Source organism: Triplophysa rosa, linkage group LG2 (genome assembly GCF_024868665.1).
Source record: "Triplophysa rosa linkage group LG2, Trosa_1v2, whole genome shotgun sequence".
NCBI lineage: Eukaryota > Metazoa > Chordata > Actinopteri > Cypriniformes > Nemacheilidae > Triplophysa > Triplophysa rosa.
Genome location: NC_079891.1, coordinates 12525177 through 12538221, shown reverse-complemented (window position 1 = coordinate 12538221; position 13045 = coordinate 12525177). Strand labels below are relative to the sequence as shown.

At 35.9% G+C, this 13045-nt stretch overlaps 3 protein-coding genes across 4 annotated transcripts in view; 2 read left to right on the top strand and 1 right to left on the bottom strand.

The window, feature by feature from the left end:
• Nucleotides 1–4341, top strand: part of rasa1a (RAS p21 protein activator (GTPase activating protein) 1a) — a 62633-nt gene extending 58292 nt beyond the window's left edge. For both annotated transcript variants that reach the window (XM_057350220.1, XM_057350202.1), the window contains one exon: nt 861–4341. In XM_057350220.1, the coding sequence (XP_057206203.1) occupies nt 861–909 (49 nt within the window). In that variant the 3' untranslated portion in view covers nt 910–4341. The remainder of the gene's footprint in view (nt 1–860) is intronic.
• ccnh (cyclin H) lies at nt 175–7925 on the bottom strand. The gene is made up of 10 exons (XM_057350285.1): nt 7810–7925; nt 7249–7379; nt 6189–6311; nt 6014–6087; nt 5710–5920; nt 5248–5411; nt 5095–5165; nt 4359–4461; nt 482–545; nt 175–407 (listed from the first exon to the last, which is right to left on the bottom strand). Exons 2-10 carry the CDS (start codon nt 7363–7365, stop codon nt 375–377), a joined length of 960 nt encoding a protein of 319 aa, XP_057206268.1. The 5' UTR covers nt 7366–7379; nt 7810–7925; the 3' UTR covers nt 175–374.
• Nucleotides 7926–7985: 60 nt separating this feature from the next.
• Nucleotides 7986–9502, top strand: LOC130564337 (uncharacterized). Its single transcript, XM_057350311.1, has one exon. The coding sequence runs from the start codon at nt 8004–8006 to the stop codon at nt 8862–8864; it is 861 nt and encodes a 286-aa protein (XP_057206294.1). The 5' UTR covers nt 7986–8003; the 3' UTR covers nt 8865–9502.
• Nucleotides 9503–13045: the final 3543 nt, after the last annotated feature.

Below are 13045 nucleotides of genomic sequence, written 5' to 3'. Positions count from 1 at the left end.
ATATGGCATAATATTGTCAAAGCAACTAATAAGACAAAGGCAAGGATTGTGGGGTACCAGAAGATTGCTCATTGGTTGCTCCATGCCTGTATTGAGGTTCATAGATGCTAAATGACCATTAAACCACAAGCCATCGTTATATTTAGTGCAGGACATACAATTAAACAAATGGAATAGTAAAAAATGTTTTATTGTTATAAGGGCGAAAGTCTCACAGGGCAGTACAACTTATTTTAATGAAATATTTACAATCCAGAATACCAACAACAAAAAAACTACATCCTGAACCCACACTGATGAAATAATGCACAGGTTTCCAAAAACCACAATTCATAGTTCTTGCCGCTTTAAAAACATACTGAAAAGGCTTATTGTCACAATTCATCCAAATCCTCATCAGTCCATTCCTGCAAAATATAAAATGAGATTCCAATGGCTAAGAGATGATTGAGCATTTCTGAGGGAAAAAATCTAAACTTACTTCCTCAGTAACCATCTGCCTTTTCACAACGTGGTCATCATCTTCATATCCATGTTTTCTTTTCCTGGAAGGCATGGTCAGAGGGAAAGCATTCATGAAGAATTCTTGACATCAGAGCGCCATAAACTATTCTCATCTGAGGACTACATTCATTTAGTGACCCAACACCACCACACATATCCAAGCATGTGCATTACTGTAGCTTATAGCTGCGTAGTTAGAAGTCATACATGTAGTTACTGTCCATGTACATTTGTTGTTGAATTATAAATCCATCAACAGACAAGAACTGGTAGGTATTTAACAAGTCAGTACGAATGCCTCAAAATTGAAACCATCCCACAAGGTCACTATATCTCCATTGTTCTTTATTTTGCAGAACTGAATGTACCTTTATGGCTGTAGCCACTACTATCCATGTCCTCTGAAAACAGACTGATAGCATTGACAGCTAGGCTTGTTCTGCCAGATGGATTATTTGACTAGTTAGGGTGACGCACTGCCACTGATCCCAAAAATATCAACCTGACTGAAGTAGCTCACAAATGAACCATCAAATGGATGGTTAGAGACATTGATTATCTCCTGGATCTTCCCACGCTGATAATCGTGAAACTCCAAGAGAATATATAATTTAACCAAATGTTCAAGCATAAATCAGAAATGCTCACAAGTTTCCACCTTAAGAGGTCTGAACCACCTCATGGAGACTACAGAATCAACTTGGATCTGTCCGGCTACAAACTATACCACAGACAATGATGATGGTCGGACCAACAAACCTAGGAGCCATGAGCACTAGAGGAGAACTTTCGCACTACACTGTTCTTGACCATCAGGGAAGCGAGACGCACTTACGGTGCAAGCCTTAAAAATGTCTACACTCAGTTTTACCTCACAACCTGTTCCTGTTTTCAACAGCAGTTTCAGGTGCACGTAGGCTTAGATCCTGCTTATTCTGATCTTACCTTCAGAGCTGGGCTTGACAAGATGCTGCAATCCTACATTTTATCTCCAAACCAGTGTTTGTGTGCGATACATGAGAAGATCAGTGAGATCTATTTGGAGAACAGATTACAAGGCTGTGGTACCTTGCTTGGTGCATGTATCAACTTATCTTCCCCACTGATCCTCCACCTAACCTACAACAACAAATTTGAGCTCAACTTTCTTCAGAATGGGCTTAATATAGTATGGGCTTTCTGGTTGTTTTGTGTTTGAAAATGAGAAACACCAAGATCCACTGACTATCAAAGTATGTTAAATGTATGTCTTGATCATGTTTAGCATATCTACTTGATGATTCTATTTGACACTTTCTTGACAGGATATGGATTGTTATTTCTTGAATCTTTATTTTATAAAACCTCAATGCCAAGTGATGTTACCAATTTATTGGGTGATTCTGCCATGTCTTTTGTTTGTCAATTTTACCTGTAGTTAAATTATCCTACACTTGCTCATCCTTATAAAAGTATTGAGGGTTGACATTGTAAAGTGATGGAAAACCATAGTATGGGAATTAGGTATCGGTATTAGCACGGTACGTTTCTTGTTGTGGAAGCAAATGCACATTCATTAGCACCAATTGTTTGGTACTGTCAACCACAGTTGGGGAAAAATCTAGTTAATTTAACTGCATTTTATGACCCAGCAGATCTGTGAAGCAGAATGCAACATTTTCGGATTTCAAGTAGCTCATGCATTTTTATTTTTCTATTTTATACTTAAAAACCACGACTTATGCATCTTAGATACAATACACCAATTGACTAACCTAGCTAAATAAAACTTTTAGTAGGCTTAGGTTGTGTGTGGTTTTTGAACTGACATGTTCCTTTCTCTAAAACATTAAGGCCCGGTTTCACAGACACAGCTTATTTTAAACCAGGACTATGCCTTAGTTGAATTAAGATATTTATGTCACTTTTATAAAAATGCCTTAGAAGAATACATTACTGGTGTGCATGTTGAGACAAAACAACGGCCCTAATATATTAAGATATTTCTGGGCAAGTTATATTCAGTTAAGACAGGTCTCACATTCATTTTAGTTTAGGACTAGCCCTAGCCTTGTCTGTGAAACCGAGCCTATGTGTATTATCATTTTAAAGCTTTTATTTCTGTTGAAGCGGTGGAAGTAGTGTATTGCACCTTGAATAAGTTATTCTGATGACTGAAAATGAGACCATGATTCATATTTTAAATTGTAATATTGTTGGTTTCATGTGGAAATCTATTAAAAAATGATTTTGAAAATGATGAGCAACACCTGCTGTTCGTGGCTGCACTTACAACCAGGCGAAGCTTATTTCACGTCGTAAAAAAAAAAAGAGCGCTTCACACACAGATCTAAAGTTAACACGGACTGCTCCCGTGAGGACGAACATTAAACATCACTTAGAATGAATGTGCTCATAGTTTAAAAAGTTCAGAGTAAAAACGCGAAACAGTAAACGGGATACACAAGGATTCTTTACTGTATTTTACCGACGTGTTGTCAAAAATCTGTTGGAATACATCACATCATGTGGACTACATTTCTCATCTGATATGCTTGATGTAAAGTAGGTATATCTTTTCACTCATCATCTAATAAACAAAATGTAGAGCGAATATTTATAAATGAAAAATGTAGCAGCTTTTGCACTTGATCTTTAGTATAATGTTTATCATATTAATGGCCAGCTGACGATACAGCAGCTTTATGTGCACACGGTCCGTGTAATGCTTGCAGTTCGCTTTTAAATACAAAAATAATATTATTTACCACATTTTTAAATAGCACACAATCGACATCATGTAAAGATTTTGAAAACCCTCCGCAATTTTCTAATTGCTCATTTGTTTACTGTCACAACAACTGAATCAATAAAGTTGCTAAATATCCGCCGTCGAGTATTAAAATCATCATCCCATTCCTCTATGAAGTAGTAGACAGAATGCTGATGTAGTTTATAAGTGCTGTCAGTTTGTGAGTTCACATTCTGCTATAAACGAATGACTTGACATACGGCAGAAATGCGTTTGTTAACACTGAACTGAAGTTTACCATCTTTCGCTGGTAAAAAAAAGCGTCATGGGGCGTAGGAAACTTGTGGATAGCACCTTACAATTCTATATTGTTGCGAAGCAGCTTTCCAGTAAATAATAGTATGAAAAAGTAGAGACAAAAGTAACAACAGGAAATTATGAAATGTACAGAAAATCTGAGCCCATGGTATTGTAGTTTTTCATCAAGATGTGCATTAATAAGGCTAACTGAAGAAAATTGTCAGTGGGTTTATGATCGGACTGTGATAATCATAGTGCTGTTAATGCTGCCATCTGTAACTTTTGTCCCTCTATCTACCATCTCTGTAAGGTTACCAATAAGTTTGTGTTTAAAACAGAGACCTTGCTCAATATCTGTTTTTTATTTCCTTTTTTTAAAAAGTTTTGGATTGCAGCTTTAAGTATGTACATTAAATCTTTTGTAAGATGTATTTTAGTAACTGTAAAAAAATATTTTACTGACTGTAAAATAATTGTCTTCAAGATTGTAACTGGTTCCAAATAGATTGATGACTGAATGGATGACAACATAAAATTTCAACCATTTCAACCGAAGACTCGCAGAGACTGAAACATTTATGCCCAGTTTCACAGACCAAAATAAATGCTTGCGCTGTCTTAATTGAAAATAATGTAAATATATAGGCCTATGTCAGTGCCATTGTTTTGTCTCAATATGCACACCAATGTTTTTTTCTGAGGCACTTTTATAAAAGCAACTTAAAAATCCAAATTGAATGAAGGCATAGTCCTAGATTAAGCTAAACCTTGTCTGTGAAACTGGGCCTAGTAAATTACATGCAAAAATTACACTCATACTCACAAGTTTGTAGCAAATTCTGCATGTATGCTCTCCAGCTTCTGTTTGCCGACATTGACCTCTTCAATTTTGGGAAGCTCATATGCTTTAACAAGACTTGTGATTCCTATAATTAGAGAGTGATAATATTACATCCCAGAGGTACAACAATAGTTTCAAATAATAGTGATGTGTCCTAACCAAGGGTGGCCTGCCTGTTCTCGCTGTAAATGTAGTGCAATGCAATGCCATCACAGGCAATCAGCACATGTCATACAGTTATTTGGAATTTTAAGACAATGCGATTCACAGACATTGTGGACTCTGCCACTGTTTACTTTTATTTTGAAGTAAAATATGACAAACTTGAAACCTCAGAACTCAAAACTAAGTATTTTGAATCTATATGATATTAAACTCAAATAATCTAGTTGCATTTTGTATAATTTACATCTAGTTTAACCCATTTCAACTTCATTCAAATCAGATTAATATAATTTAAATTCAACTGACTTGTTTAAGTCAAATCAAACTGGCTTTACAGTTATAGGGTAGCTTTTGAACTTAATAATTCTCTCTCAAAAAAAAACATCTTAAAATTTATGAGAAAATGTTCATATTTGTGTGTTCTATTTCTTTACGTGCATAAATCCAAGACATTTCTCTCTTTGAAAAACAGATGGACAAGTTGATTTTTTTGCAACAAATGCTATCAAGAATACAATTAGTGCACAAGTGTCGACTGTATAAAAGTACTTACGCCTCATGGAATCATACATCTTTGAGAGGGTCTCTTTGTCCCCATTAAGTCCCATGCATTCAGTCAAATATCTGAAAATATGAAAAAAAAGTCTTAAATCTTTCATCTAATTCTAAACTGTTAGAATAGCTGAATTCTGAAGGATCAACCTACGCCTCCATCTCGAGTCCAGCATGTGCAGCGCCGTTCAGAACAGCAGTGAGGGCGATCAGAGATGGAGAAAATAGGAGCCCAGCATCCGTCGTTGCTGCTCTGTTGAGAAAGTCCTCAGCACTCTTTCTTAGCACCTCTGGGTTCTCCAATAAGGGGTATCTGGTCTGATAATAAAAATGATCTTACTGATGCAGTACAATCATACAAGTAGAAAATCTACTTTAATAATCTAGCGTGTCATTTTTGCACCACTAGAGACATCAAATGGAATTCCAGTCTATATGATCAGTAATATTGTCTTAACCAGTGGCATCAGTTCAGTACAAATAAACCAAAACCGAAACTCGTCTGTACAACTTTCAATGCACAAGTTTCACCCAGTCATATTGGAATTTAACTGAAAAAAATACACAATACTGAACAGCACTACAGTATAGAATGCCTAAACTGCCTTATGCTCACCTTCAGGTCAATCAGAAAGCCCTCTAAGGGACGATAAGGATTGTGAACAACCAGATGAAAATTAAGCTGCTGAATAAGGAGTAGCTCATACTCCAGAATCTGTTCTAAAGCCCTCTCCTGTGTTGCTGGGCTCTCCTGAAGGTTTCCCACAAACTGAGTGCAGGAAACATTAAACTCATCCACTTTACAAGAGAGATACGCACATGTCAACCTGCAAAGTTAAATAGCAAGTTAGTGTTTCCAAAAAAATTTTAATGATTCATTTTCTTAGGACTCACTGATCCCATACTCCTGAAACACTTACATTATTATCCGAGGGTGATACTCCATTAAAGAGTTGTTCAAATAGAATCTTCGAAAGTACATAAATGCTGTGCCCTGAGAGAAATATACAGACTTTTAAAATACCAACAATAGAAAAAGCTACTACAGTTCACTAGTTCATCCCATCTTTAACAAATAAATACAATATTATTTACCCCAACAGATTTTGGCATTGCAGGCTTGAACATGTTGCAAAAGTCCAGCAGTCTCTTCTCATAGTGTCTCAAAAGCACTTTCTCTTCCCATTGGTCGAGAAGCATAGATTCATTGATTCCGGCCTGAAAAACAAGACAGAAATTGTGAGGACTAAAGGGCTCAGCATAGTCCAGGCGAATTGCGCTTTCGTTCTGCGTTTGGGGGTAAAACGAAGCTCGAAAACGTTGAGAGACAGTATAGTGTTTTCGAACAATCCAACACCCCTTTGTTTCTGGAGGCAGGGTTTACATGACGTATCCAAATAGCCTCTGCGCACGTGGCCACACAAACAACACACCCACCTATTACGTAATGACCATGGACCAATGGTGGCTCGAGGGTGTTTACCGGCCAACACAAACTTTCCCGGAGAGTTCTGTTTGGTTTGCTGCTGCGAACTAGTGAAACGAATTGTCATTTGGACCAGATTTTGTTCGAAATCAGGTCACAGATGGTAGTTTTTCGATTTCGAATGTAGTATGCTGAGCCCTTTAAAGTGATTTTACTAATAGTTGGGTCTCTTTCAATACTCGCAATTATACATTTATTATAATAAAGTTCACTGTTATGTCAGTAATCCATCATGATTTACACCAGGACTGTTAAAAAAACTGTTTGTAGCTTAGAATGTGCACAGATCTTAAAGGGATAGTTCACCCAAAAATGAAAATTCTGTCATTGTTTACTCAGCCTCTTGTCTTTTCAAACCTGTATGAGTTTCTTCTACAGAAAAAATAATATATATTTGAAATATGTTGGTAACTGAACACCAGACTTGCACTTGTTTTGTGTCCATACAATAGAAGTAAATGCTTCAAATTAGCTTCTTTTGAGTTCTGCAGTAGAAAGAAAGCCATATAGGTTTCAAATGACAAAAGGGTGAGTAAATGATGATAGAATTTTCATTTTTGGGTGAACACAAACACTTTTAAATCAGATGTTCATGTGAGCTCATGATTTGTACAGTAGAAATAAGCACAAAGTTTGTAGAAATATTACACAGAGCTGATAATCACTTACTTTACCACTGGAGGAGGCTTTAGTGCAGAACTTCTGATTCGCTTCTAACCTTAATTTATCTAAAGTTTCCTCTTTGTCAAAAGTCCAGAATTTCTTCTGAGAGCTGTTGTGATACATGGTTGACTCAAAGGCTGTAGATAAAACAATACATTTATGATTATACACAGTGTGATGATTCATAATGCTGTCCTTCCAGGTAAGAGGAATTTAAGTTAGAATCGGGCCAGTAAAAACAAGTATGCCAACATCGAGTCACAAGCATTTGAAGGACAATCGGTAACATTTAAAAATAAGGATGCGTTAACTAACATTAGCTAAAAATAAGCAATATAGATTTTAGCATGTATTAATCCTTGTTCATTTTAGTTAATGTCAATACAATTAGTTATGTTTGATTTAAAAGGTACTAGTAATGTATAACTATTGTTCATTGCAAGTTTATGTTAGCTAACTTAACTAATGTTACTTGTTAACAGATGCAACCTTTTTGTAAAGTGTTACCACAAAATCAATACTTTCTCGTCGACTTTATATTTAAAAAGTTACATATTGAAATCTCACCCCTGTCGGGCACACGTTGATGATTCTGTCTATGTTTTAATCCAAAAACGTTACCAGCCGAACAAACTTGACCAGATTTTTAAAGAATCAGATGATGATCTTTGTAGCAACAGCACACATGCGTGTTTCCGCCAGACCGCGTCGCTTGCTATTTACGCAACTTCTTTGATGACGTCATTCGCGTCTCCATCAACATGGCTACGGGTAAACGTCTCCGAACAACATTTAAAGAAAGGGAGCTTCTCCTACAGAGATATGATCAATTTCCACCAATGTCTCAAAGGGCTGCGGCGCGTCTGTTGAATATTTCACCGTCTCTGCTTTGCGTGTGGCTCCGTCACAGGAAATTAACAAAAGCAACGACTGTATCTGCACCTAAAAAGACTGAACTGGTCGAAGCCGCGCTTTGGGGGTGGATGGATAGCTCGCGCGAAAAGGGTATTATTCCTCCCGAATTGATGATTCGATCAAAAGCACATGAGTTGGCTAGAACGATGGATTTCCCGGACTTCCGTGCAGACAAAGCGTGGTTTAGACGTTTCATAAACCGTGAGAGAATCATACGAAAGCGGTTCAAACTCGACTGGCAAGAAGACGACGGTCAAAACAATCCATCAGAAAAGCCAGGGTGCACACGGGTACCAAAAACCAACCAATCCAACAGTAAATCGATTAAGAAAATAGACTCAAGTAAACGAACCGAATACGGAAATGTACAATTTTACGAAGTAGCCGAGCGATCTGAAAACGACAGTGAATCTGATTACATGGATGCACTCAGACAGTACGATGACACGAGTGTGGAGGATGAACGCACGGAGCTTGACATTCCTAAACTGGAACCGAGTGTGGTCACCGCTGAGCTCGATGGGACTTCACATACTGTCGTCGTACCATCACTGTGGCAAATGAAGGAAGCTATGAAAACACTGTCAACGGGTTTGCTCTACAGAGGATTTTGTGACTTTAACCTTCTTCATCAATTTGAAAAAGAGGTTGATAATGTTTTGAGAAGATCACTGTCCCTAAGAACACAGCGCAGTTTTCAAGACTAGTTTTCGTGGGCTGGAATAACATCTGAACGCCATTGAAAATTGGACTGTTTATTTTGTAGCAAATTCATAGGGGGGAGCAGGGCACATCCTAACCGTATACACAAATGCATATAGATAGATGTATGAGAAAATGCTGCACTGTTATAAAAATAACATAATTGTCAAATGTAATATCAATATTGTCATTGAAGTTATGATTTCGATTAGTGGAATTTACATAGTTTTCATTTCATTGCTTTGTACACATGGCGGGCTCAGTTGTAACAGTGAATAATATAATAAGGTTGGATTTGGTGACATGCACAACCAACTGAAAAAAATGAAGGAAAAAAACATGAAAAAGAAATTACTTTCGCTCGTACAGTGTGAATTTTGCAATTTTAAATGTCCACATGGAGGCGCCAAATGTTTGTCATATTACATTCCCACTTTAAAACGCTTGTGATCCGTGCAGTAGCCCATTGTTTTAAACCCAAAACTCTTTATTGTTGTTGTTTGTATGTTTTTTTTACTATTGTGTATTAAATGTTAAAGTCCCTCAGTAGGGTATATAGTTAATGTTCATTTTACAAATTAAAACATTTGTTTTTGTTTTTTACCACTAAATTAACCCATTAATAAAAACACTGATGTTAACATTTTACGTTTTTTATTGAATACCAGTAAACGCAAAAAGTAGCTTGTTAAAAATCTAAGGAAAGCCACTGAAGGATATAGCTGCCAGACAGAATAATTTACCAACCGCCTATTTGAATACCGATTTGTAACCTAATTTGCATAAACATGAGTAATTTATGAATAATAAATCAACTTGTATTCAGCATGATCCGTTACTTTGCATATCACCATAGCACTACAGTTATTATTCCTGTGTGCTGTGCTACCATGAAGCGATAAGAGGCTGCAAAAAACAAACTCAAAAGATGTGTAAAAGGTAAGTATTTCTTGTCTATTTGCACTAACTTGCCTATTTAATACACTTGTTTTAGTCTTAACATTTGGGTCAGTGTTTGGTTCTCTTTCATGCTTATGTATTTTAATATGTGGCTGCAGTTATCAGTGTACCAGTGCTTTCATTGTGTGAATTGCATAAAAATATTTGTGACCCTGTATCACAAAACCAGTCTTAAGTAGCACGGGAACATTTGTAGTAAAATCCCAAAATACATTGTATGGGTCAAAATTATAGATTTTACTTTTATGCCAAAAATCATTAGGATATTAAGTAACAATCATGTTCCATGAAAATATTTTGTAAATTGCCATGCAGAAAGACCATGTAAAGACCATGCAGAATTTATATTTTTATATTATCAGATCTGGTGGTCTAATACGTACAGATTCAAAATCTATCTGAATCTACATGATACAGTATGTTTGTCATTTATCAGCTGATTTCTGGCATCAGTGTTAAGCTTAGAAATTTTGGCTTTGGCCGGCAAAGGAATGTGCAATGTCAGATTTTGTCTGTAGTATTGAATACATGTGCAAAAGAGTATTTTGTCAGTGCTTATTCTTAAATGTAAATATATTCTAACAGACGACTTTAGTTATCGTGATATGTCTTGTAAATATATATATATATTTTTCAGTTAAAACCAAGTTTGTTGTTGTCTGTCTGACAAAAATGAGAAACTGCCCATCTTTGGAAACAAAATATTTCTGTACAATGTAGTTGTATTTGTTAACATTAGTTATTGCATTAGCTAATATTGGCTAACAATGAACTACTTCTAGCATTTATTAATTTCAGCATTTACTCATAAATTTTTAAAATCGAGTTATTTTTTAAGATTAGTTAATGCATAATAACGTGAACAATTGTTTAGCCATAAACTAACATTAAAAAGATTAAGAAATGCTGAAGAACTACATGCCTATTGTTATTTCATGCTTCCTATGTTAACACAACCTTAAAGTGTTAACAATATTTCTTGTAATTTATTCGCTCTGCTCTTATTGGGGAAATGCATTGTATTGTTGTTTCTGTCACTTTGGACCGACACCTGAAGATGCAAGAAAAAGTGTGGAAAATTCTTATGCTCCCTGCTAAGTAAATCAATAATGCTTTAGTCATTTTTAAAGTGGTATTCAGGGTCAAGCAGGCTTTATGCATAAAAATGATATGCTTTTTACTAGCATCACTATTGTGGCATAGACCTCCTTCATCTTTAATAGTGCAGATTGCAATATGCACTTTTGCTGCAAGCTTGGGAACACAGAGCGGAAAAAATCTTAGATTTACCTGCATATTGCCAGTCAACATTACCCATCATAATGATTGACTGTAAACTACAAGTACTGTATACAATGGCTCGTACGTGTTACCAGAACATTCACTTAGATGATCTGTTCGCCCTTTTCAACATCTAAAAACTTATCAACATAACCTTTCCAGATTCCATAAAGAACCTAAACTTAAATCCCTGTTGAATTTAAGAGTTTGGTTCCAAAATGATATGACTATTCAAAAATCATGTTTTTATTAGGTTATCATGTTTTTATTGTGTTTTATTGTGTTAGTTAGCTGTATTTTTTTTTAGTTATTATGGCTTAAATCAAAACAAACCAACTGCAGTTTGATTGATATTAATTGAAATGGACAATAAAAAACATGGTTTTGTTTTTTGAAAACTGAGTTATCTCATTTTGGAACCAAACTCTTCATTTGTTCAATTATGTAAATGCAATGGTACTTCTTTCTTACTGTAGTGTAATACCTTATTTCTCTTATTTCTCTTTGATACAGAATGTACTATATTTTTGTATACAGTAGGATACTTTAAAAATATTGCCAAATATGCCAAAACTGATGTTAACATATGGATATTCAGTATTTCCAGTTTAGGTTTTCGATTTCGATTTTGTCATTTATTTCAATGTGTACTAGACACTAGGGTGGAACAAAGACAAGCCCAGGCGTTCACATATCATCCAGTCTTTATGCAAAATTAATGCATGCACCCCTGCATGACAGCATGATTTAATTTCCTCCTTTCATTTTCTGACGCCCGTTGCCATGGACACCGGCGAAGAGCTGTTGTGATATTAGCTTTTACAATATGGACAAGTGCAGCTCTCTCCATGTAGCAAACAGCTACTAAATCACATGACCTCATCAAATTTCTATTCTGCTTGCAGACTGCCTGGCACTGTGCCATGATCAAGGGATGTATTAACACACAAAAAACTTAGGATATAAAAATATGATGTGAGATTTACAGCTTGACTCACAAACTAAATATCAGAGGAGTTACATGACATTGGTCTTGGTTTTGAAATGTTTTTGAGAGAAGCAAAAAGAAAACACAATAAACAAGATGTTACACATTTCAGAGGATAGCAGGATGCTACTGGCTTGTGTTCCTTATTGTGACAAAGGGGAGTGCCCTAGATATAGATGCCGTCATAGCACCCGCACTGTGTTGACTGTTGCCACCCAGATCATGTTGACTCCAATGACCAAGTGTGTTTATGCATATGTGTAGAAGCATATTAGTCTGCTTTGTCTCCAAAGTGCGGAATATGTATGACTGCTAATTCAAGTGTGGAGAGGAAATGTCTCAGGTTGGTATTGGTCACCCTTCCCCCACCAGTTCCACCCCTTAATATGCACACCAATTATGGCCCATGCTTGTCATTGGTCTCTGTTTAGATTTCTTATTATATCCCATTCTTGTTCACAACCTCAATTAACGAGAATTACTTAAAGTTAAAACTTTCTAAATCTTATGATTATACCATTTCAGCATCTGCACTTGTTAGTTGATGAATTCACGCATCAAAATTGTGCCAGTTCTGCTTGTTGCCATAATTGTATATTTGTTTAGGGTTTCATAAATATGAACAATATTAATCAAAGAAATGTTAATAATGAATTATAAAAAATAATATAAGTAAAATATCTTTATAAAATCTTAGTAAATAGCATAATATAGGGAGTAAATATTGAAATATAATAGAAGTGAACGTTTTACCAAATCTAAATTCTGCCCACTTTCATTCTGATGCACTTCTCAAACCAATGTGCCCTGTCAATATAGCTAGAGGTGAATAGATAATCAGACAGCAATCAGAAATTGAGATCTGCCATTCGAATGCTATCTCAGTGTGGATGAGGAAGAGGATGGCCAGTCTGAGAGTGCAAGCATTCATGTGAAAATCCAATCCTTCACAGTACA